The 27539-nt window shown below is 59.9% G+C and overlaps 2 protein-coding genes and 1 long non-coding RNA gene across 8 annotated transcripts in view; 2 read left to right on the top strand and 1 right to left on the bottom strand.

Annotated features, from left to right (window-relative positions):
* Rptor (regulatory associated protein of MTOR complex 1) overlaps positions 1 to 8448 on the top strand; it is a 341575-nt gene extending 333127 nt beyond the window's left edge. For all 3 annotated transcript variants that reach the window (XM_048797491.1, XM_015504082.2, XM_048797493.1), the window contains 6 exons: positions 132 to 238; positions 1999 to 2126; positions 4277 to 4363; positions 5252 to 5368; positions 5750 to 5879; positions 6421 to 8448. In XM_048797491.1, coding sequence (XP_048653448.1) covers positions 132 to 238; positions 1999 to 2126; positions 4277 to 4363; positions 5252 to 5368; positions 5750 to 5879; positions 6421 to 6489 — 638 coding nt within the window. In that variant the 3' untranslated portion in view covers positions 6490 to 8448. The remainder of the gene's footprint in view (positions 1 to 131; positions 239 to 1998; positions 2127 to 4276; positions 4364 to 5251; positions 5369 to 5749; positions 5880 to 6420) is intronic.
* An 876-nt stretch (positions 8449 to 9324) lies between these two features.
* LOC125614588 lies at positions 9325 to 26774 on the bottom strand. Of its 4 annotated transcripts, XR_007345164.1 has the most exons (4): positions 17282 to 18760; positions 14000 to 17244; positions 12027 to 12144; positions 9325 to 10871 (listed from the first exon to the last, which is right to left on the bottom strand). It is a non-coding gene; the product is annotated as an uncharacterized LOC125614588 (long non-coding RNA). The 4 variants fall into 4 exon arrangements; XR_007345169.1 differs by lacking the exons at positions 14000 to 17244; positions 17282 to 18760 and adding an exon at positions 26668 to 26774; XR_007345167.1 differs by lacking the exons at positions 14000 to 17244; positions 17282 to 18760 and adding an exon at positions 18777 to 19378.
* Chmp6 (charged multivesicular body protein 6) lies at positions 19360 to 25158 on the top strand. The gene is made up of 8 exons (XM_015504081.2): positions 19360 to 19492; positions 20869 to 20978; positions 21064 to 21151; positions 21494 to 21580; positions 22261 to 22326; positions 22519 to 22599; positions 23637 to 23691; positions 24254 to 25158. The coding sequence occupies exons 1-8, from the start codon at positions 19430 to 19432 to the stop codon at positions 24307 to 24309; spliced, it is 606 nt and encodes a 201-aa protein (XP_015359567.1). The 5' UTR covers positions 19360 to 19429; the 3' UTR covers positions 24310 to 25158.
* Positions 26775 to 27539: the final 765 nt, after the last annotated feature.

The following is a 27539-nucleotide window of genomic DNA, read 5'->3' as shown; positions in this document are numbered from 1 at the left end:
AGCCTGGGTTCAGGAGGAGGTGGGGACCTGCCCAATGGTGGGAGGGGTGGCAGTGCTCCTTGGAGCCGCTGACTGAGTGGCTGCCTGGAGTAGCCCCAGGGACTGACCCCGTGTCCCACTTGCCTCCCCAGGAGCTGGGATGGTGGTGGACTGGGAGCAAGAAACTGGCCTCCTCATGAGCTCAGGGGATGTGCGGATTGTCCGGATCTGGGACACCGACCGTGAAACGAAGGTGCAGGTAACCATGGTGGGCCCCACAAGCACCTGGTCCCTGTGCAGCCCCTTCCCCCAGGCTCTCCATGCTCCCCCTGCACAGAACAGACCCCTTGTTCAAATAACCCAGACCCAGATCTCCAGAGCAAGCTCAGTCTGTGCCTGTCTCAGCCCTCCAGGGAAGCAGATGGGCAAGATGGCGCCTGCTGCTGGGCGAGAACAGACTCCCAGCCTCGGAGCTGATCACCACCTTGGCTGCACATTAATCATGGCATCTGACCCTGCGCTGCAGCATAATTAAGTCTAAGCTAATCCTGATTATTTTTAAATATTGTCTTATCTGGCAGATTAGGGAGTATCAGAAATCAGCGGGGTGAAATATTTTAAATTAGAAGATTAACTATTCGTGTGCTTTTCAAAGCTTTTTTTTTTTTTTTTTGAGAGTGAACCCGGGGCTTCTCAAGTGCTGAGCATGCGCTCTGCCACCAAGCCACAGCCCCACCGCTTAAAGCATCTTTTCTTTTTAGTTTTAATAAAGAAAGGGATCTGCGCTGGTTTTGCCTAAGACACCTGTGAAAGGGCCATACAGGCCACCTGCTAAAATCCAGCTGTGCCTACCGCTTTAGGAGCAGAGGCAAGATCACAGCTACCTCAGGGATGCACCTGAGGGCTCTAGTCCAGGACACCCTTCTCTAGAGTCCCTGGAGAGGCACAGAGCAGAGACCTCCCCACCCTCTCCTGTCCTCCCTACCGATGGAGAGACATTGGCCCCTTGGTGGCAGGAAGGCTGCTTGCTCCACATTGCTACAGAACTGAGCCAGGAAGGAGGAGTGACAGGAGCTGGACATGAGGTTGGACCTCACCACTGTTAGGCACTGTGGTGACGCCCGGGAGAGCTGCAGCCTGAGGTCACTTCCTCTCACAATTACTGTGCTTGGCCTCCTGCTGTCCTGGGCCCAGATCCCATGATGGCACCAAACAACTTTCATTGTGCTCCTGCTGGGGAGCTTGACAGATGCCCACTCCTCAAGGGCAAAGCATGGAGACCCTAATGCTCAGATCCATCTCCCTGTGGAGTGTAAGGGCCTCCAGAGCCAGTGTGTCCCTGGCCACCCACCTCCTCCCCCACTCTCAGCTGCCTTCGCCCAGAGCTGTGGTCCTGGTGCCTTCCCGGGTATTTTGTTGCCTCGAGGTGCAGGGAGAAGTGGGGGGGCTCTTACAAAGTCCTGCACCTCACACAGAGTCCACATGTGCAGATTTCCCACAGCGTCCCCACTGGGGTTGGAAAGCACGTGTCCGTCCCCGCCCCCACAGGCCCATCTGCTGCCTGCGGCTCCCCCTGCCGGCGTTCACCAGTCTTCCTGCTGTGTGCAGCCACCAGGGGAAGCAGGGTCCACGCTTCCGCTCTTCCCTCGACTGATCAGGAGTCCTCAGGGGCAGCTAATAGGAGTTCTCCTTGCCAAAGTGTACTTTGTCTCTCTTCAGGAAAGGGGGAGATGGTGTTGGAAAGTTTAATTGGCCAATAGCCAGGTGGCCCTGGGTGCCTCCAGGATGCTGCCGGAGCTCAGCCTGCCCTGGCCGGTGCACAGGTGCAGGGCAGGTGTTCAGGCAGATCTGGCTGCACCGAGTCCCATGTGCCCCTGCCCTTCCCTCCCATCTGAGCTCCTCAGCCTGCGATGGCCTCTTGCAGGTGGAGGCAAAGGCCGCAGCCCACAGGGAGGGAGGTGAGGCCCATGTGGGCTTGGGGTAGCGGTGCCCCATCTCAGCCCTCTCTGTCTGGGCCAGGACATCCCCACGGGCGCCGACAGCTGCGTGACAAGTCTGTCCTGCGACTCCCACCGCTCGCTCATTGTGGCTGGCCTTGGCGACGGTTCCATCCGTGTCTACGACAGGAGGATGGCGCTCAGCGAATGGTAGCTCAGCCCCACCCCCTTGCCTGCGGCCCCTGCCCCTCCACACAACAGCAGTTACCTCACTGCCCACTGAGGAGTCCCAGCTGCTCAGTGGGACATAATGCTTTCCCCAGGAGCCCACAGCAGGTTTCCAGCCAGGCATGTTCCACGCAGGCAGTCCCCGTGGCCGTGGAAGTGGGTGGACGGCCTTGGGCATGCTGGAGGTTGTGCCTGGAGAGAACGGCAGCGGGGGGTCCTGGCAAGGCCCCACCATCTCAGCCTCCATCTCACATGGGTTGTGAGCAGGAGCGTCAGGGAGTCAGGGAGCACATGTGGGCCCAGCATGGGCTGACCAGGTGTCACTGCTGCCACTCAGCAGGTGACAGGGGGCTGAGGCTTAAGGCCCTCAACAGGAGATGCAGAGCATCCACGGCTGGGCCGGGCGTCCCCGTGGTCCTGTTCCTGGTGTCTCGCATGCACCCACTGCTTTCTGGGAAGTAGGCTTGGTGCCAACAGGGACAGTCCAGGAGGCACAGCAGTGGCCACCAGAGATGAAATATCCTCATGGCCAGGACAGTGGGACAGGATTGAGATGGGTGTTGACTCAGGCACCCAGGGGGAAGCCAGGGCACCACAGGCTCTCATGTTCCCTGGGGGGAGGTCCCTGCCAGAATGGGCAACCTGTCCCCAGAGGCACCACTGTGGGCAGCTGGTAGACTGCTCCCAGGGTGCAGGTCAACAGCAGGAGTCCACTGCAGCCAGCTGAATCTTGCACTTCAGAGTGGATCTCATGGACGTCCATTGTCTCCAGACCTTTAGTTAAGCCATCCTTGTCCCCTCAAAAACACCCATCTGGGCAGGCAGGCACTGACCTTGGGAGTTGGCTCCACAGAGGGCCAGAGGATCCCAGGAAGCCCCCAGCCCCAGGCAGGGCCCCCTCAGTACCCAGCAAAAGGCAGCCTTGCTCCCTCAGGCCTGGTGATTGGGAGAGAAGTCAGCGCCCGTCTTCACCTCCCCCAGTTCCCCGGGCATTGGCTGTGTCAGGCAGCTTCCGTGCCGACCTCGCCCTCAGAACGCACCTAAGCCGGGTTCACGGTGGTCCCTCCTCGCCCCAAGCCCAGCACCCTCGACCCCTCAGCTGGGAGTGGGGACACAGGCTCTGGCCCTCCAGGTGTTGGCCCTACCAGTTCAGCCCTACCCAGTCCCCCAGCACCCTCCCTCCTCTCTCCCTTCCCTGCATCCGCCTCACAGCAGTGTCCCTTCCTGGCCTGACCCTGCAGCCCCTCCTGCCAGGCCCCTCGGCCCTCCCCAGGCATTTGAGAATGTTGCTGTTTACATCTTGCATAGGGTCAGTCTCCCCCCAAGATGGGGCAGTGGCTCCCGGGTGTAAGGATGGCTCAGAGAGCTCTCTGGACTGTGGCAGGAGGCAGCAGGAGAGGAGAGGCGTGCTTCCACTTCCCAAGCTGCAGGGCAGCAGTGGGCAGCCCACAGGCCCTAGCCGCTGGTCCCCAAGCTCCAGCAGGCAGGGACACAGGGGTCTTGGAAAGCTGGGCTGAGTGGGGAACCCCAAGCAGGCCTGACCCTGCTGCTTCTGAGGCCTAGGGGTGGAGACCAGCTGGTACCCTCCCTGTGGGTAGTATGTGAGGGGTCCTGAGAGCTCCTGCCAGGCATTGCAGGCCCCTGGGAGCCCTGGTCCATACAGCCAGCAGCTCCCACCTGGGCTCCTGGTCATTAACCCCAGAGGGCCCCTGGACAGCTTTAGGGCTTTTAAGGCTGGGGTTCACACTCCCGATGCGCCTATTAACACAGATGGGCAACATTAGTGACCAGTGATGGGGCCTGGGAGTATGACACAGCGTGGTGTCAGTGTGGGCCTGAGAGTGGCCCAGGGCCAAAAGCCAGCCCAAGGAGGGCACAGTAGGTGCCCACTAGAGTAGGACTCAGGAAAAGGCTATGTCCCCGCATGGGCAGGGCTACTTGGGGCCCCGCAGCAGAGGCAGCTCAACACTCTCCACAAATGCTTCCTTTTTCTTGACTCAAGGCCACATAATGTGGCCTCCTGTTGTGGAGCCAGCACGGCTGTCCGCCCAGAGCCCTGAGTGGCCTGGGAGAGGAGCTGAGCCTGGCCCTGCCCAGCACTGCCTTGCCTGACCACGCCTTCCTCCTCGCAGCCGCGTCATGACCTACCGGGAGCACACAGCCTGGGTGGTGAAGGCCCACCTGCAGAAGCACCCCGAGGGCCACATCGTGAGCGTGAGGTAACGTGGGATAGTCACGAGACGTCCTGCTGTTAAAACATTATTTTTCCTCCGTTTAAAGACGTCCTTGGTGTTTAAACAGGGATGCTGGCATTTCAGGCAGTAATTGACTCCGGCACTGGGACTGGCCAGGAAGGTCAGGGTGCAGAGCCAGAGGGTGGTCAGACACCTGCCAAGCAGAAAGGAGCCCTGGGGGGCATGGCCCCCTTCCTCCCCACAGGCAGCAGGGCCACATGCTGTTGCAGGCACGTGGCCAGCAGGACTGCCGCTGCCCGCTGCCACGCATCATTGTCTGTGCATAAATTCAGTTCTGCTGTTCGGTAAATACTGTGCTGAGAGCAGCGAATATTTATTTGCCCGTTAAAGGAACACCAGAGTGTGATTTACTGTCACAAAGCCTCCATTCTTTCAAAGAGATGCCCTCTCTTCCTTGTTTGTGATATAAAGACAAAACCCCGCTCTTGGGAGGGACACCTGCAGAGGTGGAAGGCAGGGCCCTCCTTGCAGGCAGTGTGACCCCACCCAGCTCCATCTCCCACCACCCTGGCCCCCAGTGGCCCAAAATCTGATCTTGGTGACCAGTAGCTCACTCCTTTGCACCTTGACTTACAGCCATTCCCATCCCCCATGGGTGTCCGGCTTTGCAGCAGGCTCAGCAGTGGCCCTCGGCATCACATGCGACCCTTCTCTGCTCTGGGAGAGCTTAGTGAGGGCCTGGCCGCTGGGCCCAGCACCAGAGCACAGCACGCCCCGGCAGCTTTGGCTTCCAGTAGCGGGTGCAAGTGGGTGTCAGACTGCACATGTCCGGGGCCATCATCCTCCAGCCAGGGCACAAGCAGGGCATCCCCAGGCCTGGCCCGCAGGCCTCACTGCGGCCCTCTCTTGCAGTGTCAATGGAGATGTGCGCTTCTTTGATCCCCGGATGCCTGAGTCTGTGAATGTGCTACAGATTGTGAAGGGGCTGACGTCCCTGGACATCCACCCCCAGGCAAACCTCATCGCATGGTAGGTGCTGCCTCTCCCGCAGCCCCCTCTCCACCATGCCACCTTTCCCCAGCCCTGCCACGTGCCTTTTGGAGAAAGATGGGGTGGAAGATTAAAGTACCATCGTGAACTGAGAACAGACCCGTTCCCTGCCGCATCTCTCCCAGAACACTCTTGAGGGGTCTCCAGGGATGGAGGCCTGCATCCTCACTTGAGGGCATCCAGACAAGTTGCCATTCTCTGCCTGGGGACCCTGGGCCAACTTCCTGGCCTGTCCCCACCACCACACCAGCCCCATCCCTAGCTGGCCTGTCCCTAAGCCATTCTTCTGGGGGCCGTTCTGTCTCCCAGCCCAAAGGAGAGGGACATAACTGCTGAACCTCTCTCCTCCTCCTGCTGCAGCGGCTCCATGAACCAGTTCACCGCCATCTACAACGGAAACGGCGAACTCATCAACAACATCAAGTACTACGACGGGTTCATGGGCCAGCGAGTCGGGGCCATCAGCTGCCTGGCCTTCCACCCACACTGGGTCTGTGCCCTCACACCAGGGTGGGGGCAGTGGGGGTAGGGGACAGGGCCACCTGAGTGACCCACAAGCCTTGGGCCTTCCCTTCCTAGTCTCCAGAACACATGAGGAGCAGAGGGCCAGCAGCAGTGTCCTCTGGTCCCTGTACACATGCCATCAGGGGAACCTCCAGCAGAAAGGTTCAGGCATGCTCCTCCTGGTGAGGCAGCAGTCTGTGTGATACAGGCCTGTCCACTCACTCTGCCCCTGGGCCGTAGGCGGTCGTGTTTTCAAGTTAGGACCTGCCAGCCTGCTCCTTGCAGTGCGGGGTTCCACTGGAGCCTGCCTACAGCTCTGCCCAAGTGCCAGCAGGGCCCTGTGGGTAATGCACGCTCTGCCTGTGCTTGGCGTACGGGCAACGCCCCATCCTGCCAACACCTGGCAGTTCACAGGCCGCCTTCCCGAGCCCTCTCAGTGCAGAGGTAGGCTGCGGGAATGACCTTGCCGGCTGCAGCCTGTGGCCCCTACTCATGCCCCTACTCATGTCTGCTCTCTCGCCCCACAGCCCCACCTGGCCGTGGGAAGCAACGATTACTACATCTCCGTGTACTCGGTGGAGAAGCGCGTCAGATAGTGGCACCGGGCTCCTGCTGCGGCCACCCCACACACAGTGAACCCCAGGCTCGCCGCAGACGCCGGCTCCTGACCCAGCTGCTGCCCTCGGAGGAAGGGCCACGCGCTTTCTTTTTTCTCTTCGCTGTAATGTCTAGAAGGTCCAGGGAAGGGGAGGGCTTTGTTTTGACATCACTTCTCGCAGAGAACCAGCGCCCAGACTCCGAGACTCCCGACACACAGCTGTGCACCGCGGCCCCTTCCTGGCCTCTTTTCCTTCTGAGGTTTTTTTTAAGGGAACAGACTTGTTCTATTTTCCCAGTGATCAGAGCATTAGCTACAGAAACGACAGAGCCCTGACAGAGAAGCCCCAGAATGGCCCCCACCAGCCTGGCCTGGCCCCACTGTCCTCTCAAGGCCTGAGCCTGGAGCCGCTGGGAACAGGCTGGAGGAGGCTGGAGGTGTCAGAAAACAGGGAGGGAGACCCCTGCAGCCAGCAGTGAGGAGGAAGCAGCCCCGAGCTGGCCCTCCAGGGCTGCTCAGCTGCAGGCCTCCCTGTCAAGGGGGGCCGTGGTACGAAGAGGGGGGCTCGCCAGCCTCACCCCACCCCCCGTGCAGCCAGGCCCTTGGACTCTGGTTTGGGTCCTTCTCGCAGGAGAGGGCCCATTGGCTCTGCTGCTCTAGACACAATGAGGTCCTCACAAATCAGCCACCGTCCCAAACTGCAGGCTCATCCCTGAAGTGCTGCTCTAGTGACCATGGCCAGGACCTCCATGTCCCTGCTTGGGGTGCATGTGTGCGTGGGTGCCATGGCCTCCCTGCCATGCACACACCTCACACAGGTGCGGAGGTGCACGGAGCCCCAGGGGTTGTGGGTAGCAATAGCCGGTCTTCAGCTCTTTGCCCTACGCTGGTGTGAGCAAGGCTTGCATCTTGCAGTCCGTGATGCAGAAGCATTCTGGAGGCCTAGCCTGGCCTGCCCGGTGTGCGTGTGTGTGTGTGTGTGTGTGTGTGTGTGTGTGTGTATGCGCGCGCGTGCATGTGCAGTTCCAGAGGGGCCTTGTGGACGGCTGGACCATGGGAGGGAGCTCGGAATTGCTGCCGATTGCACACACATGGCACAACCACAATGATGGCGTTTGGAAAGCGTTTCCATTTTCCTTGGGAATCAGGATCTTTCAGAGATGAGGAATGAGAGGGCTTAATTGATTCTGCTGATCAGAGACCAATAATAGTGGGGTCTGAGTGAGTCGGGACAGGAAGGCCAGGCCCCTCATGTGGGGGGGCGATAGCTCTGTTCTGGCCAAGACTGTCTTCCAGGTGGATGGAGTCCTGAGGGCAGCCCTAAGCCAACCCCAGAGCCAGACGGGTGGACAAGGCAGGATGGAGGAGGAGGAGACCCTTCTGCTGCCCCCAGGAAATGAGCTGTCCACCAGGAGGTTCCAGGGTGAAGGCCCTTCCCTCGCCTGGGAGCACAAGCAGCCTGGAGTCAGGAAGGCCCTAGAAAGTCCTGACTCCCCCACAAGTTCTACCCTTTCCCCTGCACCCCCTAAGCTCTGTGGGGATCTCCTGTGGGTGAAACCCTGGAACCTTCCGGAAACTGAGCTTCACCCACAGAGCTGCTGACCTCCCGTAGCTGAGGTTCAGCTCGATTGCAACCTGACTTGTATTTCTGTTACTTTTGAGGCAAAACCACCACTGGCAAAGTGCAGATGGCTCTGGAGGGGCCAGGCCCTCCCCTCCCTGGTCCCACTGGAGCCCTGCTCATGCTGTGCATCCACTAGCACCGCGTGGGCGGGGCCTTCCCAGGCTGATGCGAAAACTCAATCATGAAGTTAACAGGCTCGAGAGAGCACCGCCTAGAGTTCCTTTATCTCTATTTATTTTACCAAAATGAGAATTGAAAAAGACTTTGACAAAACATGGAATCGTAATGTGAAGCTAAGAGCAATGACAAATAATAAACTTAATAAAAATTAAAGACGTGCACAAGTGGCCGCTGGTGGCAGCCTCTGCCCAGGAAGCAACATCTGCCCCTGGGGGGCCAGGCAGGCCTGCGGGGAGCCTTGGGGCGGGTATCGCCTAAGTCCTCTGCAGCTGCCCTGGGCAGCTGGGCCTCAGCCCCACAAGAAAGCGCAGCACTTTACATCATGTGCCCCGTCTGTCCCTGTCGAGAGGAGTTTGTTCAAGGGAAGGCCGCACCTATGGCCCCAGCAGCTGGGAGGCGGAAGCAGGAAGGTCACAGTTCAAGGCCAGCCTCAGCAACCCAGTGCGGCCCTACCTTTGGGAGCAGATGACTCGGTTGCACAGGCCGAGCTCCAGGGGGCTCCTGCTGCTGTGTTGTAACTTGCTTCTCTGACAAGGCCAGCCGTTATGCCACGTGGGAAGTCCACTCGAGTCTCGCGGGGCTGAGAATGAGGTGTCCCAGGGCAGCATTGCTGCTGGGGAGAAAGCTGTGCCTCTGTTCCCCCTCCAGGGGGGCCCTGGTCTGCCCCTCCTCTCTCCAGAGCCAGCAGTGTCTCTCTGTGTCTGGAGGTCCAGGGAAGGGGAGGGCTTTGTTTTGACATCACTTCCTTTTCAATGTTGTTGACTTCCCTGGGCCCCTGGGTGACCAGCCCCATCCCATTTTCTTTTTTTTTTTTTTTTTTTTAANTTATTTATTTTTAAGAGAGAGGAGAGAGAGAGAGAGAGATGGGGAGAGAGAGAGAGAATTTTTTTTTTTAATATTTATTTCTTTTAGTTATTGGCGGACACAACATCTTTGTTTGTATGTGGTGCTGAGGATCGAACCCGGGCCGCACGCATGCCAGCCGAGCGCGCTACCGCTTGAGCCACATCCCCAGCCCCCCCATCCCATTTTCAAATGAACCAATTTTCAGCCTCTAACCGGCTTCAACAGGGGGCAAGCATAGTCATCGGCCCTGCGGTTGAGATGTGGACATCTTTGGAGGCATTATTCAGCAGACCGCCCCCTCTGTCCACAGCCAGAGACCCTCCTTCCAGACAGAACCCACAAAGGCTCAGGGTCCTTGGCCAGAGAAGCCAGGAAGGTTGCAGCCCCGACAGCTGCACGGCCGCGGCTCCTGCCTTCTGGAGCTCCCTGGCCTTGTGCTGGCCACTGTCCTGGGATCTAGTGGCCCCTGGGGGCAGCCTGCGGCCATGAGCAGCAAACCTGGGGCCTGGCCATGGGTGCAGCCTTGAGAAGGTGGGTTCCCGTGACGCAGACGGCCGCTGCTCCCAGTCCTCCACGCCTGCCAAAGAGGGAGGCAGCCGTTGCCATGGAGACCTGGAGGGCTCCTGCGCTGGGATTGCTAAGTCAGGGTTCATCCTAAACAAGAGAGGTGCCCAGCGCTGTGGGGCTGTGCCAGGTCAGCTCTGGTTAGAAGAGTGATATTTTTCCTATTAGCATCAGTTTTTCTGTCCGCATGACCTGAGAACAAATCGGGTGTTCATAACAGCGGGGGACGGACCGGAGGCAGTCTGCCACCAGTGTCCCCAGGGCCTTCTCAACAGCACCGTGGGGGGAGGGGAGGCCCTGAGGACAGTGGTGGCAGCCCTGGATGTTCCTGGGGCCCAGCCTTCTTGGCCCCACCTGGCGGGCTGGGCCTCATGTCCCCAGGCCAGGGAGGCAGCCCTTGTGCCCCTCAGCCCTCCCCATGCCACCTCCAACCACCACTTGGGTCCTTGACCTATGAGACCCTGCCTTACCCTGGCCAGGCAGGCCCAGGGCAGTTAGGAGGATGGTTGCCACGCCCCCCAGAACCTGCTTCTCCTTGGGATAGGTCAGCATCCTCCAAACAGACTGAGGCCCCACAGGGACTTCCAGGGGCCAGGGAAGTGACAGGCCATTTACCATGCAGGACCCCAGCCCCGAGAGGAAGGGCTGTCCTCCAGTTAGCATGGCCACCAAGGCCAGAGCCAAGGCTTCCTAAGCCATCCTACCACCCAGGCCCCCAGCCCGGAAGCCAGCGTCACTTTGGGCACAGCACCATGGGTGAAGGGGCCACGCAGACATGACCAGGAGGCTGTCCACCCCCAAGGACACCCACCCAGAGCCCCACACCTGATGAGGCCAACAGAACCCAGCGTATCTGGGGGAGGGGCAGAGTCCCTTCTAGCTTTGCAGGCCTTCCCTCCTCAGCCCTGGCTGACATGGGTCCCCAGGGGTAATGGAGGGCGGGGAAGGCATCGCCCCAGGCTCTCAGTCTTGGGGTTACCTGTGGGATCAAGAACTGTAGCCTGGCCTCGGGTTAGCAGGAGCAGGATCACACAAGGAGCTCCTACCTGGACCTGAGTGTCTGTGACTCCAGGAGGGGCCCCTGGGAGGGGTGGAGGGTGCAGCTGGGAAACCCAGGTGAGGCTCTTCCACGAGAGCCCGCCTCGTGAGGATTCCCATTCCGTGGCCTGTGAAGGGGAGAATTCAAATGATGCACCAGCATTGAATAATTTGAGAAGGAAATTAAGAAACCAATTCCATTTGCAGTGAAACACAAAAGAACAAAATACCTAAGCACAGATTTGAAAGCCACAGGCCCCAAGCAGATGAGGAGACAGCCCAGGTTTGGGTTGGAAGACCTGATAATGGCAAAATGGCGGTGCCCCAACGGGACCCAAGACTTCACACCAGCCCCGGCCCAGTTCCCCTGCCTTCTTTGCAGAAATAGAAAGAACAAGTTCATATGGCACTGCCAGGGGCCCCAAGTAGCCAACAACACTGAAAAGGAAGAATTAGATTCATGTCACTTAATTTCAACTTACTTCAAAGCTACCTCATGGTACAGAAATAAGGGCAGGTGGACAAGCCAGCGGGACCAGTGGAGAGCATGTAAGCCAGCCCAAGGACCCAACTTGACTGAGCAACTGATTGTTGAGAAGGAGGACAGACCATTTGTGGGTTAGGAACAGCCTTGCAATGGGGCTGGGCCAGTTGGAGAGTGCAGCTGAGCCCCCACCTCACCCCAGGTAGGAGGACAAGCTCATAGTGGGCCCATGACCTCAATATACAAGCTAAAATGACAAAGCATCTGGAAAAAAATTCAGGGGTGCACATTTATGACCTTACATATAGCAACTAAGTCTTAGATTTGACACCAAGAGCACATGACAAAAGAAATGATACACTAGAATTCATAAAAATAAAAGTTTCCATGCACAGAACATCTTCAAGACTGTGGAAAACAACCTACAGGAGGGGGAAAATGTTTCAAATCATGGAACAGATAAGGTTCAATATTCATAATATATCAAAAGTACTGACAGCAGTCGCCAGGCCTGTTATCCCAGCCACTCAGGAGGCTAAGGCAAGAGGATTGCAAGTTGGAGCCCAACCTAAGCAACTTAGCAAGGCCCTAAGCAACTTAGACCCGGTCTCAAAATAAAATTTAAAAAGCGCCGGGGTGCTGCTCAGTGGCAGAGCGCTTTGTCTAGCACATAGAAGCCCTGGGTTCCATCCCCAGCTCTGAAGAAAAAAAGCAGCAGCAGCAGCAGCAGCAGCTCCTCTGCTAAGCAGGACCAAGGCCCTCACAGAAAGGCCTTCAGGTAGCTTCCAGCCCTTCTCACCTTCTGCCTTCCACCAGGTGAGAATGCAGCGTTGAAGGCACCACCTAGAGCGACAGCCGGTCCTCACCAGACCCCAAGCCCGTGAGCCTCTTCCCCTGGGACTTCCCAGTCTTCAGACCTAGGAGAAATACATTCTATCATTCTGCCTAAATGACAGCATGAACATATTCAGACTCAAGGAAGTGCCAGGGACAGTAAGAGACCAGGTCTCAGGGAACAGAGGGCCAGGCTGGAACATCCCAGGCCTCAAGGGCTGCTGCCTTTGGGGCACAACACCGGCAACTTGGCCTGTCCTCTGCACTGGGCCAGGGGCTCTGGAGGAAGACCCCTTGCGAGCAGTCTTGCAGGGAGGCCACAGGACCAGGAACAGAGCCTGCCACCCACCTCTGCATGAGTGAGTGTCCAAGCAGGGCCTCCAGGCCTGGCCAGACTTTGGCATGGGCTGAGCCGACAGCTGGGCTTGGGTGGGATGGCTGCGCTGGTGTCATTCCCTATTGCTCCAAACAAATCCCAAACCCAGCAGCTTGGGGCAGCAGATGTTCTGCATCTCAGGGTCAGGGGTCCAGAAGCGGCGGCTCCACTGGGCATCTGGCTGGGGTCCCCCAGGCAGTGGCCATCAAGCTGTGGCTCAGACAAGCCACTGGGTCTCAAGGACCAGCCTTGGACATGACCTACCATCACTGCTGCCCTGCTTTACTGGCCCAGAGCAGAGGGGACCACTCAAGGGCTGTGGCCTCCTGTGGCAGTTGTCTTCCCAGGCCTCTGCCCAGGCACCAGCCTGTGTCCTTCTGCTCCAGGCTGCAGCCACAGCGCAATCCAAAGCTCAGCACCCTGCCCAACAGGGACCCCCACACCAGGCCCCAGGAGCCTCCTCCCACTTTCCACCTGTGTGGAAATGCCCACCCACCTCAGGCAGGCTACCAAACTCCTGTGCACCTCAGTTCCCCCCAGTGAAATGGCCTGTCCTGGGGTCCCAGGCTGGAGTGGGGCTGCCATTCCCTTCTGAAGGGCACCACATCCACCTAGGGGCATGATTGCCCGATGCCCTGTCCACTCATGGCCATCTCTCACCCATCCGCAAGTCCAGATATGCAGCTCTGACTCTCACCTGAACCACTCCAGGGCCCCCAAGCCCATTTCTCAGCATGACAGCTCACCCCACAGAACAGCAGCCAGAGGGACTGGTTGAGAGGCCCAAGTAAGACCAGCCCTCGCGCCCAGGCTGCCCTACCCTGCACTGTTCCACGGCCTCTTGTCTGGTGCTCAGCCTCCTGGCATCTGATGCCCTTCCTCCAGGAGGCATTCCCTGACCACCACCCTCCACCCCTGCTCAGCCACGTGCAAACCCCTCAGGGACTCTCAGAGCCGACAGACCCCACAGGGGCCTCCCAAACCTGCACCGCCGCGGGCTTCCCGGGCCCACCTCGCGAGTCCGCACAGGAGGGGCCTCTCTGAGCACACCCGGGGCTGCCACGGCCTGTGCTTGGGGTCCCGCCTGCCGCCCCAGCTCCTTGACCGCCTGTCCTGCAGCGCCCCCGCGTGGCCGCTGAGGGGGGGTCACCACACAAGTCGGGAAGTCGGGTGGGGCCTGGCCTCCTGGAGGGAGGTCAGTGGCCCAAGGCCCTGCAGCGCCCTCCCTGCCCCAGTCCTCCCCCTGCTCTCCACGGCCCCATTGGGAGTCCTAGCCCTGCATCCCTGCCAGCCGGGGTCCCTCATTCCGAGGGTCGCCGAGGTCACCAGCCAACAGGGCCTTTGCCCCCCAGGGCAGCCCCAGGACACCTTCCCTCTGGGGTCCTGCGCCGCCCCCGCTGCCCCCGCTGCTGACACCCCCAGGTGTGATCAAAGCGAGCGGTTTCCTCTGACACTCGTTTGTCCAGGACCGATATTTTCTGGGGGGCTCATCCCTTTTTCTCCGCGGTGCCACTGACTTCTCGGTCAGACCCGAGACCCCACGGCCCCTCCCCAGCGTCCACCTGCACCCCACGGCCTGCGGGCTTTCCATTTCCAAGAGCGGCCCCGTCACAAGTTCCCTGGGGTCTTGTTCCCTGGGGTCGCCTGGGGCCAGGCGTCAACATGTGCCCTGGACATGTCACACACATGGGCAAGACAGGACAAAAAAGTCCCTTTGGGGGCTAATGCTCCCTCCTTCCCCGGCTGAATGGAAACTGCCCCTCTCGCCCCTCTCCGGACACTGAGGATTGGCTTAGGTGTGGGCAGGACTCCTGCACTGGGCCAATCATTCATCACTACTCCCCAAGGCCACAGCTGATTGGCCTAAACTGATCCAATCAGAGCTCTCCCCTGTCAGCGCCTCGTGGCCTGAGAAGGCGAGGTGCTCTCTCTCCCTACACGTGCTTTCTTGTCCAGGAGGGAGCCTGGCCTGGGAGATGGGGGCCCTCCTGGACTGAGAAGTGGAGATGAGGGCCACAGAGTGTTCAGCTATGGCTTGCACACTGGTTGTGGTATCAGCCAGTTCCTGCACCCAAACGGACTGGAGTCACCCCGTTGGGGTCCCGGGCACCTAGCCCACCCTGCATGGAGCCTAGTGGGCCTCTGGACACAGATGACTCTTGAATGACGTTGGGTTTATAGCACTGGCTCCCACAGAGACCACTTTCACACCATTTGCCTCTTTCTAGACATGTCATCTCCAGGCCACGGGAATGCCACTTCCTGATTGCCTCCTGCCTCCCCAGTGCCTGCCCCACGTTCCCCAGCCTGCTGCTACCCTGGGTCCGCACAGGCTGGAGCTTCGAGCTTGAATACAGGTTAATTTCCACTAATGCGAAGCTCTCTCTAGAGGTGGAGAAGGTGGGGAGTCCTTGTCACCATCTCCGGGCAGTGGCAGTCCACCTGGTGGGCCTGCAATTTGTGGGATGGCCTCTGCATGTCTGCTCACACCACAGAGGGCTTCCTGCAGATCTAGTGGCCCCAGACTCCAATGCTGCTGACCCACCATCCAGGGATGGGATTCCCTAGTCTTCATTCCTCCAACTCTTTCCGTGGTTTTGAGCCCTTGGTTCTCTGCAGCACGTACCTTCCTGCTTGAGATGCCCAGAGAGGCTCCTGCCTTCCTGAGAACACGCAGCCCAGTATCCAGTGTCAGAAGTCATTCAGGAAGCAGCTCCTCCAACAGGAACAGAGTTCAGCAACAGCCTTGCTGTTGTGTTCCAGCTGGAGCTGAGCCCCTGAAACTCACCTTGAGCCCTAGCCCTCCTTCCAGACCAGCAGCCAAGGGTTGCCAGCGCCACCAGCGCGGGGAGAGCCTAGAACAGACCTCCCTCCGAGCCCAGGGAAGCCTGCTGCTGAAACCTGACCTCAGGCCTCTGGGCCCCACAGTGCCGCAGGACACTTCTGTTTTCTGCACTGACCTGTCTGTGGTTCTCTGTAGCTTGGCCAGCACAGGTGGGTGGTGGTCATCTTTGCCTGTGTGGCAAAACGCTCTCTGTCATGGCCCAGAACCGGTTCTGGAACGCCACGTTTAGGAGATCCAGAAGCAGCTCAAGGCAAATCCCTGTGGAAGCAGGACTGTGAGGACTGCAGGTGGGCGCTGGCTCCCACGGGCACTGGAAAGACCGCAGTTCAGGAATGACATGGAGAGGGCTTTAAATCCTCGGGTCAAGGCAGAGTGAGAAGATGGGGAAACATGGGGCTGCAGGACCCTTGCATCTGAAGACCCTCCCCCAGGCTTCCCCCGAGGTGGCAGGGTTACAGGTACATTGAACTCTCAGCCTCCGGATGGCTCCTGTTGGAGCACAGTGGGAAAGGCTGGCTGGGGAGAGCCCAGTGTCCACCTCGAACCCTCCCCCAGTCATCCCACTAAGCCTTCCCAGCAGCAGAAGCAGCAGTGCCCTGTCTGGGCAGCCGCCCTCACTTGCTGACCATACCTCAAGTGGGAGCCCGTCACCCCTCCTCTCCTCCACTTAACTTGAGGGAGACCCAGGTGCATCCAGGGAGATGAGTGGCCATCTGCCACCCCCACAGACATCAAGGCTTTGCTGATTCCAGCTGGAGAATAGTGCAGAGGTGGACGCCCAGGAGCCACACCAGAGCCACCTGGCCAGGCTGGATTTGTGGATCCCATGCCTGCCCTGGATTCCGTGGGCTTGTTGGTGAGGAGCCTTCAGGCCAGGGATTGGTGGAGGGTCCTGGAATAGCAGCGGCTGAGAGGCCAGGGCTGGGCATGAGCGTGCGATGGGCCAGGCCACAGGGCTTTTGGTCTGCGCAGCGGGGGCAGGGGCTTCCCTTTCTGTTGTGTCCGGGATGCTGGGGATGGGCCCAGCCTCAACCATGGGCACCTGCTCTACCGCCCGGCTCCCTCCTGGCCCTGCTCTTTGGCAACCTGCTCTGCCACCTGTGGCTGCTTCTTGCATCTGGCCGGGTACAGCACTGTGTACAGACAATGGAAATGCAGACTCCTCCAAGTCGCGCTCCCAGGAAAGTCCTCAGCTGCCTGGCGGAGTTCCTGGCCATAGCACCCGCTCTGGGTTACGTGGCCCACTGGTGGTCTCCCCACGGGTGACCCTGGTTCTCACCCTTGGCGGCTCCCTGCCCTGTCCTGGACGGATTGTTCTCCCGGGTCCTGTTTCTTCCCCCCCTTCTCTGTCCCGGTTTGCCATTCCTGTCTTCGGGTTCTCATGTGCCCTTTTAATAGTTCAAGTCCTTTTCTGGTTAGAGGTCTTCCCGTCCTACTCTCTGTTCACATGACCACTGTGGCTTCTGCCAGCTGACCGGGACCGCACAAAACAGAAGTCTGGTCCCAGGGCTGGTTCCAGGATGCAGGTCTTCCGAGGTGGAGTGGGCACTGCTTTGGATTTGACCTGGGGCTAGACTGCACTGCACTGCTGACCTTGGCAATGGAAATGCCTGCCACTGGCCGGGGCCTATGGGAGTCACTGTGTCCTCCACCCTTGCCCCAGGCGGCAGGGATGACCATTCCCCCGGGGCAGATGCCACTGTGGCGCCACACCTTAGGCATGCACCACTCACACCCTCGCCAGCTTCCTGGCTTGAAAGTTGGGGCCTTGATAGAAAGATGACCCTGAACTCAAAGGGCAGTGCTGAATCTCCACGAAGGCTGACCTCCTGGTCTCCCAGGCCACTCACAGCCTCTCCCGTGGCCCTAGTAGCAGTGGCCCAAGGGACTGGCATCCCACATTTGCAAGTCCTCCAGGGGTTCCCATCTTCCTCAGTGGGCTCCACAGCCTGCAGGAAACCACTCAGAGCAGGGCCACTGGGACACTGCAGGAAACCACTCAGAGCAGGGCCACTGGGACACTGCAGGAAACCACTCCCAGCAGGGCTGGGGTTCTTTTTCTGTAAGGACCAAATAGTCTACAGCTAAGGCTTTGCACAACACATGGATCTCTGTCCACTTCCTATCCTCCTCCTCTTCCTCCTTCCTCTGTCTTGGTGGTGGCAGGGTGTGTGTGTTTCTCAACCCTTTCCAATGTGAACCATTCTTAGCTCACAGGCTGTACAAAACAAAGTAGGCTCCAGGCCAGACCTGGCTTACAGGGCGCAGTTGCCAAACCCCGGTTTACAGACTACAAGAATTCAAAGATTTTCAAATCTATGTTGGCAGAGACCTGGGGAGTTATGTGTGGAAGTGGATTCCAGGGTGTTAGACAGGAGGCTGAGACAGAGCCCAGATGGGGCTGGATTCCTGAGGCAGGTGTGCCCACTGCCCAACAGTGCACCCAGCCCCTAGACCCGCCCTTGGAGCCCACCACAGCCTGTTTTTTGGATTGACTGAAATTCGGACTCAACAGGGGACTCAGTGGGTGAGTGTGAGATGCTGGAGTGTCCCTGGCATTGTGAGGACCAGAGTACAGAGGTCCACAGAGAGACGACTGTTGAACTGGGTCCATCCAGTGTGACCTGCACACCTACACCCCCAACTATACAGGTCGAAGACACAACCTTTGCATGTGGCTGACACCACCTGGGACCCCACAAGTGACAGGAGGCCTCTCGCTCAGTTCTGGGCCTGCTGCCAAGCTCACCATGGGGATGGAGGGCCATTGTTGAGATGGGCTCTGGATGTCACAGGGATGATGTGACCCAGAGCTGCTGAAGCTGAGGTGGGCACGCCCTGTAGCGGGCAGCCAGCCTGGTACTCAGTGTCCTGGCCTGTAGGAACCCCAGCTACTCAGATGGTCCCTGGGAGCAAAAGAAGTGGGCAGTCCCCTAGAACACTGCTCACTCTGTGCACAGAGACAGTCTAGGCCTGGTGGCCAAAACCTGACTTAAGTCACCCTGTTTCCAGACATAAGTCACAAACCTGGAGCTCAGGATCTGGAGAGAACCCAGAAAGCATTGCTGCAGGTAAGTCCAGCTGGTCTCCAGGCCTCCCCCAGAAGGACCAGTATGGGAGAGTACTGTGACCCAGAGGAAGGAGGTGGGCATGCAGCTCTGGAATCACAAGAGGCTGCCTTTAAATGGTTGCTGATTCCAGGGGACACAGATGCCCCCATCAGAGAGGGGTTTACACCATCAGATGAGGTGTGGTCTTAACTCAAGTTTGACTCTTAATGGGGCCAGGGAGCCCACAGATCCTTGCAGTAGCTGGTGCCCAGTTCTCAGTGCTCTCTGGACTAAGCTCCACCACGAGCACAGTCCCCGTATTTCCTCTGGGGAAGTACACCTACCCCGGCAACGGGCAACGGGCAATGCCAAGCCGGGGGAGGTGCCTCGGAGATTAGTGCCACGCCCTGGGGCAGGTGTCTATCACAACCCCATTTAACTAACCTGTGGGGTGGAGGCGAGAGGTCAGATGGTTTTAGAGAATCCCTGGGCTTAGTGCAAATGTAACAGGGCTGCAATATTCCCAGCAGCAGCTGTCCCTTACCCCCGGGAATGCTTCTGTCCCGAAAGGGAGAAAGCCTTCCTCCAGGGGCACAGCCAGATTCCACCAAGAAGTTGGGACTGGCCACGCCACTGTGTCTGAGCACAGCGAGAACCCAGTAGGGGAGCAAAGGAACGGCCAGACCAAATAGCAGGGGCGCGGCTGCTGCGCAGCACTTGGACAAACACTTTCAGGTCCAGCACGTCAAATGGACATCACCAAGTGCAGCTTCTAGCGCTCAGAGCTCGCAGGGCAGTGATGCCGCGGGGAGTCTGCGTTAAGTGGACCCGCAGGTCCCTCTAAGTAGGAGGTTCTTCTTCGGTCCCGAGCGCACTACCGAGGCCGCGGGGCCTACGTTGGCCGGCTCCTCTCCACGCGTCCAGCAGGCGGCGCGCGAGCGCGACCTCCGTCCCTGCGGCGGACCCGATGGGACGGGGTGGAACGCGCATGCGCGGGCGCTTTCTGTGGAGCGGGGCCCTGCGCGGCCGCCGTAGGCGCCGGGTACGGTGGCCGCTGGGCGGCGGCGGCTCGGCTGGGCTGCGGGCGCGGGGCCGCCATGGGCAATCTGTTCGGCCGCAAGAAGCAAAGCCGGGTCACCGAGCAGGACAGAGCCATCCTGGTGAGGCGAGGCGGGAGGGCTGGGCCGCGGCCGAGTGCCCAGCTCTCCAGCGGAGCGGAGTCGGGGACGGGGAGGGACCCGCGGGCCCCGGGGAGGGACGCGCAGCNCGACCTGTTCTGACGCCGAAGTCCGCCTCCAGAAGGCGCCCGGACGTGGCCGCTGGCCTTCCCGACGCTCCCCTCTAAGTCTGCCTCGAAGTGGGCTCTGTTTGTACCCGTGGGAAACCCCGGTCCGGGGCCAGGCGGCTCTGACCCGGGCTTCTCGGACCCCGGGGCATCCGCAGCGCCAGCAGCCGCCGGTCACTAACTCGAGCTCCAGCCCCGAAGCCGAAGCCCCCTGTCCCGCCGCCCCCTGCCCTCCCTCCGCTCTCCAAGCAGAACCTTCTGGTTCAGACCTGCCCGCCCCTCGCGGTCCGAGGTGCTCGATGTCCCAGAGCACAGTGCTGCCCCTGCCCTCTGCCCTGCCCCCAGCCAGCCTGCCTTCTGTGGGCTCCTCCACTCTCTCTGAGGCCGTGTGTCCCCTGCGGGCTGTGGGTGGTGGCCAGGAAGGCCTTGCAGGCGCAGGGCGGGCAGGCTGGGGTCGGGGGGGCTGCACAGTGGGCGCCTTCCCGCCTGGCCCTGCAGGGCCGGCCCTTGGTGAGCACCGGGAGGGAGGCAGTGTATACCATGATTACTCCCTGAGCCTAAAGGCGAGCATCTGCCTGACTGGGTTCACTAGCAGGAACCATCCTGCAGGCCGCGTCCTGAGTGTGCGAACTACCCTGACGCTGCTCATCACAGCACCACCATTTCCTCTTAGGAAATGACCTAAGGAGGGAAGAGAGACCAAGGGGCAGTGCCTGTGCCTCTGGGCAGCCAAGGTGGGGAAAGGAGTTTAGTTGATGGGCACATTGCCTGCTGGCAGCTTGTTTTCCATTCAGATGGACCGAAGTGAAAGGGGGAAGCTAAGCACACACTAAGAGGCAGGAGGGACGTCCCAAGTCTCCACTGGGCTGTGAGTGCCGTGGGCTCAGGTGCCCTCAGCTGCCTGCTCCTTGTTGTAGGTGAACCTTCCAGGGACTGACTGGTGGCTGCTTCCCAGCCTGGCCCTGAGCACACGTACTGCTCACAGCCCATCCTCCTGTGTCCTGGGCCAGGCTGTGGTGACTAGAGTGAGGTTCTCCTTGGTGCTGTGGACATGGGAGGTAGCAGATGCCAGCAGCACCCCACATCATGAAATTGGAAGTGCTTCTGGGTGTTGCCACACATCCCTGGGAGATAGTCCTGCCCCGCAGAGGTCGCTGTTTTAGAGGGTGGCCTACATCTGAGAGCTAGCTAGGCGGCCTGGCCAGGCCTAGTCGTGTGGGCTGCCCGATTGCAGACCACTTTCTCTTGCAGCAACTGAAGCAGCAGCGGGACAAGCTGAGGCAGTACCAGAAGAGGGTCTCACAGCAGCTGGAGCGGGAGCGGGCCCTGGCCCGGCAGCTCCTGCGAGACGGCCGGAAGGAGTGAGTGGGTGGGGAGGGGAGGTGGCCTGCAACTGGTGGGCAGGACCAGCCGGGGCCACAGCACTCACCCCGGCTTCCCTGGCAGACGTGCCAAGCTGCTGCTCAAGAAGAAGCGATACCGGGAGCAGCTCCTGGACAGGACAGAGAGCCAGATCAGCAGCCTGGAGACCATGGTAGGCCTGCAGGACCCCTGCCCGGAGCCACATGGTCCTAGGGGCACGATGCGTGCTCAGGGTTGGGGCTGAGCCACCCCTGGTAGTGTGCATGGCCCAAGCAGCATGGTTCCACTCTGGGTAGCCTGAGCCACCGATTGAGCAGTCAGACGTCCTTCACATGTCTTCTGGCACCTTCTCTGTCCTCTGTCTCCAATGGGCCATGGGAGGGGACAGGAAGGGGGAGTGCAGAAGTTGTCCGAATGCCCAGAAGCCCCTGGTCAGCATGCTGTGGCCCTGAACCCTGCCCCTGGGTCAGGAGTACAGGCAGGCTGCTGACCTCCTGGGGCTGGTTCTTTTCAGGTCCAGAGCATCGAGTTCACCCAGATCGAGATGAAGGTGCTGGAGGGGCTGCAGGTGGGGAATGAGTGTCTGAACAAGATGCACCAGGTAGGTCCTTGCTGGGCGAGGCATGGAGGAGGGGGTCCAGTAGAGCCAGCAGGGCTTCCTGCCCAGCACCTGGGCTGGGCCAGGGGTACCATCAGTGGCTGGCACAGGCACTCGGGGCCAAAAGGACCAAGGAGGGTGCTGCACAGTGCTGTGTGGGCTGGGTCTGTGGGTACTAGTGACCAGAGGTCTGGCTAGGGTAAAGAGCAGCGTGATGAGTAACCTCGAAGGTTTCCTAGGGGAAGCAAGCTCCCTCTTTGCCTCAGGAAGCCCAGCGCAGGCCCCCTTCCTCCTGCTCAGATGAGTGGGCCAGCAGGTGGGCTGTGGGAGAGCTGAGCTCCTGAGTGCCACTTGGTTGAGTGTGGTACTGGTGGTATGCATGCCAGTTAAGCAGAGACGCCATTTTAACTCACCCCTGGCAATCAGATCACCCACCTAGAGAACGATGCCAGGGCAGGCTCGGGTGAGGGGGTCTAGGCCCTGCAGCCCAAGGCCTCTGAAGTCAGGTCTGACAGCTCTGGCAGCCCAGGCCAGGGCCCTGCCCGAGCAGACTGGCCAGCAGACTGGTCAGGTGCCCCCTCGCCTGGTTTCACTTAAGCAGGGGCAGAGCACCAAGGTGTGGCCCTTGATGAAGGGGCTGTCGTCTGCCTCACTGACACGCTCCCAAACCTCGTGACCTCCAGGTGATGTCCATAGAGGAAGTGGAGAGGATCCTGGACGAGACCCAGGAGGCCGTGGAGTACCAGCGGGTAGGTGTTGCTTGGTACCGAGGCCTCCCCCACCTGCTGCCCAGTGCTGTTGCCAGCTTGGAGGACGTTGGGGGCAAACCGCCCTTCTTCTCATGATGGCTGCTGCTGTCCAGGGGAGGCCTGGAGCCACAGGCTGTCTCCTGTCCCTGGGCCCCAACCTAACAGACCTAACTGCTAATCCTTCTTCTGCAGCAAATAGATGAGCTGTTAGCAGGAAGCTTCACCCAGGAGGATGAAGATGCCATCTTGGAGGAACTGAATGCTATCACTCAGGTACAGGACCCCAGGGCTGGGCACAATTGCTGGGTGATGAGACCCAGGGTCAGGCATGGTTGCCTAAGCAGTAAGACCCCAGTTACTGGGTTACAGGATGCAGTAGGCCTCCACCTGTGGCATTTGCAGCTGTCTTTTTGAGCACAGGGTTCTGGTTTTGCACCTGCTTTTCCTTCCTAAAGTGACTCAGGTCTGTGCCAAACAGAGGCCTTTCTCCATAACTCTAGCAGCAGCTTGAAGAGACAGCATGGATGAGTGGTCTCCAGGGCTGACCCCCAGGACTGGCACAGGCAGTGACCTGTGTGTGGATAGGGCAGATGCCAGGCCTCCCAGCCATGATGTGGGTCTCTCCCCTTGCCTGTGTCTGGGCTGCTGTGCAGGTTGGGCCCAGGGGGGTCTGTTCTGCAATCGCATCCTCCTCTGCCAGACATCTGTGCAGAGTGCGCCATCTCTGTGGGCCCCTGCCTCAGTGTGCCAGGGCTTCCCTGTGCCCCAAGAGCTGCCTGCTGCCCCAGCCCTCCAGGGTCCATGACCTCCTGTCCACTGGGGCCTGAGAGCCTGGTGAACTGCATAGGAAAACAGGCCCCAAGGTAAAGAGGCCTCAGTTTGGGAGGTGGCCTCCCCCACAGACTGCCCTGGGGTGACGGCTCCTTGACACCTCCCAGCAGTCACGCCACTGTCGTTCTCTGGACCCGTGGACACCAGCACAGCCTGGGTGTCCATATCTTTTCCATATCACACCCATGGTCCTGGCATGGCCTAGCCTTGGGAATTGGGGCCTCTAGGGACAGCCCAAGAGTTGGCCACTGTGCTCCACAGGACCCCAGGATCATTGTAGAAGCCACTGCTATAGTGGCTGTGTCCCTACCTGGGGTGGTTTGAATCTCCAGAGATGCCTGGAGCTGGGGGCCGTGCAGACTCAGGTCTGAACAGGAGGGCTCTTGTCCTGCTTTAAATCCGACTGCAGTAGCTAGTTAAGTAGGTTTCCTTTCCTCGAAGACTGCTGGCCTTACAGCCTTACCCTTTGCTTTTTACAGGAACAAATAGAGCTACCGGAGGTTCCTTCAGAGCCCCTTCCTAAAACACTCCCAGGTACCTCCCTGCCTCATCCTTCTGAGCTTGTTGGGATGCAGGACGGCGCATCCTAGGAGGGAACAACACAACGCTTCCTTGGCCAGCGTTCCCAGTGCAGTGGGCAGGCCAATCTGCAGATGTGGCTGGCTGGGGGAAGCCAGGGCGGAGAGCCAGGCCCAGTCGCAGCCACGTCCAGATGCTAGAATTGGGAAGAGGCTCATCAGCCACGCAGGCCTTGCCGGGGTGCAGGCCCTGCCGGGGTGTTTGTGCAGCTGAGGGTGGCTCCCCTGTGGTGGCATCTGTCCCAGGTTCAGAGACCCCAGCAGGCCTGACTCTCTTGTCCTGGTCTTCCTGTTTCCTGATCCTCTGTGGCTCCAGGGGCCCTGCCCCTCACTGGAGCTGGTCTGGGGGCCATGCTCCCCTGCCCTGTGTGGGCCCACTGGCTTCCTGTTTGTACCTTGCCTCCCCTGGCTGGGCACACCTTCCCATAGTGGCCTTCTCTAGTGGCCTCTGACTTCGTCTTCTGGAAGCATCTGCCGTGGTCTTTTCCATATCACAGATGTGTCTGTTTCCTTCACAGAAAAAGACCCTGTCAAGGTCAGAGCCAGGCCCGCAGACCTGGTGGCAGCCTCGTAGCTCAGCCCCTCACAGGACTCGCGGGATTCTACAAGGATAAACCCACGCAGCTTGGGTGTGTGGTGGCCCTGGAGGGCTCCCAGGAGGCCGGCCGGCGTGGCCAGGCTGGCCAGCACAGAAGGTGCTGTCGGGCAGAACAGCAGCACACGCAGGCTCACGTGCTGGGACGGCTCCTGGGTGTCCCTTCACGGTTCAGTCTGACTGCACAGTGACGCTGCTGTTCTGCTCTCATTCTGGATTAAACAGCGACATGCAGACCCTTGGCCAGGCCCGGCTTCTGACGGGGTGGTTCCATGGTGGCAGAGGCCCAGGCCTGCCACCCGCCCCTGGTGCTGTTCAGCAGCCCTGGTGCCTGTGGGAAAGCGGACAGCGGGCCCTGACATGCCTCAGCTTCCCTGCGGGGTAGGGGCAGACACCCCAGAACCTCTTGGCACCTCTACTTGACAGCCTAGGCAAGCTTCTAGCCTCTGGGAGAGTTGGGCCAGGGGGCTGTCGCTGCTAGATTGACTCCCGGAGCCCCAGCCGTGCCCCCACACAGTGGCTCTGCCTTGCTGAGAAAAGACATCCTGAAGGGGATGGTGAGACTCGCTGTAGCAGCCGTGGCGTGCTCCATGTGCCCGTGGCTGTCCTGGACAGTCCCAGCCACCAGCTGCCAGGACAGCAGGCCCAGCCTGAAGCCACTGCTCATGCAAGGCACCTGTTTCGCCATCAGACAGCCCGGCCGGGGTCTCACTGGCCCCTGAACAGCACAAGAGCAGGGGCCACCAGGAATAGGGAGCTTCCTCATTAACCCCAAACTGGTTGCCCCCATATTAAAGTTGGCCCCTTCCTGGCCTGCTGCCTCGTGGACTTGGTGTGGTCAGCATCTTAGCATGGCCGGCTCTGGGGGAACCAGCCTAGCCCCGGCTCTGCAAGTAGGTTGGAATATGGCTCCTGCCCTTGACCGTAACTGAGGCATCCCTGACCAGCACAACTGGGCAAAGCCAAGGTCTGGGCACTAGGTACCTAGGAGGACATAGGGGCTCTGTGTGGCCTGGGCCCCCATGGTCACCTCTGGGCAGTTGCCCTCCTCAAGGTGGGGGGCAGTTTGGCCACACGGCCTGCTGAGTATGTGCTGTTACTCTGGTGGTTTTGTGAGGCTCCCAGGGCTGGTGGCTGGTGGCCAGATGTCTGGGCTGCCCTGCTTCAGGCCTGAGATGGGTCCTCCTGAGTGAGGGCAGATGGTTTGGGGTCACAAAGCCCAGTTGGGGAGCCTGAGGCCCAGGGAAATGTAGGCAAGTCCTCTTCCTTGGATGGCCTCCACACCCTGTCGGGAGACACTGGTCCATGTTGCCAGGTCTCAGCTTCTCCAGAGTCAGGGGCAGCACTGAGCACTGGCTTGGTGGCAGCCAAGCCCCGCCTACTGAAGTGTGCACGTCCGCCAGGGGGGGGACTTGCAGAAGCCACTGCCTGAGGCTGCCCGCCAGCTCCTGCCATGGGAGCACGTGGTGGTCCTGAGGATGGTATCCTGGATGAGGCCTGTCCAGGCCCATGACCCCGGCCCTCTGCTGCAGCAGGTCCAAGGAGCGACTCCCAGGCCTCGCCTTGAGCACAGCTCACCAGTGAGGAGGTTGCCCGTGTGTTTCCCAAAGCTCCTGCCTCTTGGCCTCCTCAAGGACCCTGGACTCTCTAGCCAGTGGGCATCTCTAAGGGAGGCCAGGTCCTGCGCAGCCCCAAGCATGCAGCTCTCTGACCCAAGCCAGGTGGGGCAACTGAGAAGAGGACGGGCCACATCCCCTTGTACTGCCCAGTAGGTTAAGCCTCAAGCATTAATCTTTTGAGTTTGCCCTTAAACCTCAAGAGCTGGCATCCCAGAATGACCTTAAGCTGATTCCTGCCCTCTGGCCTTGGCGTGGCCTGGCTTGCAGCTCCCTGCCTGCGTGGGGCCAGCCGCGGGAGCCCAGTGACATCCAGAGCCCGACCCGAGTTCCTTTCAGTGTGGGACACAGGACCCAAAACAGTCATGAGCAAGATCAGGTGCAAAGCCTGCGGCAGGACTGGCCCTGTGGAGTGAGTGGGGACTTGGAAAGGAGGACAGGACTGATGGTTGCTTGCTGGGAGCAGGCCACGTGGTGGTGCCCATTGCTGGGTGGGTGTGGAGGGCAGGGGAGTGCAGGGTGGTGAGTTCAAGAGAGTTGGGGGATACCAAACTTCAGGGCACAGGCTGGGGCAGTGGGGAGGTTGCCTATGTGTTTCCCAAAGCTCCTGTGGGCAGCCAGCCCTCGATCCATGCAGCCTCGGCTGTTGGTGTGTGAGATCCAGGGTGGCATCTCCACTCTTCCCGCCCCCAGGCTCATTTATTTTAAGTTGGGCCCCTACCTTGGAAGTGCGCGGACCAAGAAGCAGGGACCAGCGGTGGCCGCTCTGGGCTGCTCTGACAACACTGGGCATTCCAGTTCTGTGAGGCCTCGTGCCGTCACCTGGTGGAAGAGAGCAGAGGGGCTGCACCCCTCCCCGGGAGGCTGGCGCCCTGCACCTAAGCACCTCTTAACAGTGTCAGGTGGCAGCTGAATGCCAACCCAAGTTCTGGAAGGGACAGCACTCAAACCAAAGGAGTAATGACGCGAGGGACACGGCCACATTGAGTGTGGCGGCCGTCACAGCCACAGCTAAGTGCACACCCACTGCCCCCGAACCCCAGGAAACGGCAGGGGCAGCGGCAGCACCCAACCAGGGCAATCTGGGTGGCGCCCGGCAGGGGCAGGCTGAGTGTCGTGCCTGACATCATGTAGCGCTGCACCGCCAGCCCTTTCTAAGTGATCACACGGGGAAACTGGATTTTTATTTGAAGGGTTCCATGAATTTCAGCATGTGTGGGTCCTGGAACCTGTGCCCAGTCAGGACACAGGACATCCTGTCACTCCCAGATCCCCTTCCTGCTAGCCCTTCGGGCTTTCCCTTTCCCCACTCCTCACCCTAGTGACCACTTACCTGGTTTTTGAGAATGCTGCACAGTGAGAACTACATAGTGTGTCACCTTTGGACCCTGGCACCTGTCACTTCACAGAGCCTTTGCGAGGCACCAAGACTCCTTTTTCCACACTGGGTGACATTCCGTCGTGGATGAACCTTGTTTGTTGAGCTACTTCCAGGTTTTGCTAGTTTCGACCAGAGCTGCCCTGGGCGTGGTGGGCCCAGGTGTGTCTCCTCCGGAAGCCTGGGTTCCTGGACTGCTGTGGCTCACACCCAGC

This window comes from Marmota marmota, unplaced genomic scaffold (genome assembly GCF_001458135.2).
Source record: "Marmota marmota marmota unplaced genomic scaffold, marMar, whole genome shotgun sequence".
NCBI classification, from domain to species: domain Eukaryota; kingdom Metazoa; phylum Chordata; class Mammalia; order Rodentia; family Sciuridae; genus Marmota; species Marmota marmota.
The sequence above is the reverse complement of the archived record's forward strand: the minus strand, read 5'-3'. Positions and strand labels throughout refer to the sequence as shown.

What these genes read in the sequence shown, in the direction of transcription:
- Chmp6 (XM_015504081.2), top strand. Translation starts at nt 19,430, where the DNA reads ATGGGCAATCTGTTCGGCCGCAAGAAGCAAAGCCGGGTCACCGAGCAG. An exon ending in AGGCCGTGGAGTACCAGCGG is followed by an intron (nt 22,327 to 22,518) that starts GTAGGTGTTGCT and finishes CTTCTTCTGCAG; the next exon opens with CAAATAGATGAGCTGTTAGC. An exon ending in AACTGAATGCTATCACTCAG is followed by an intron (nt 22,600 to 23,636) that starts GTACAGGACCCC and finishes TGCTTTTTACAG; the next exon opens with GAACAAATAGAGCTACCGGA.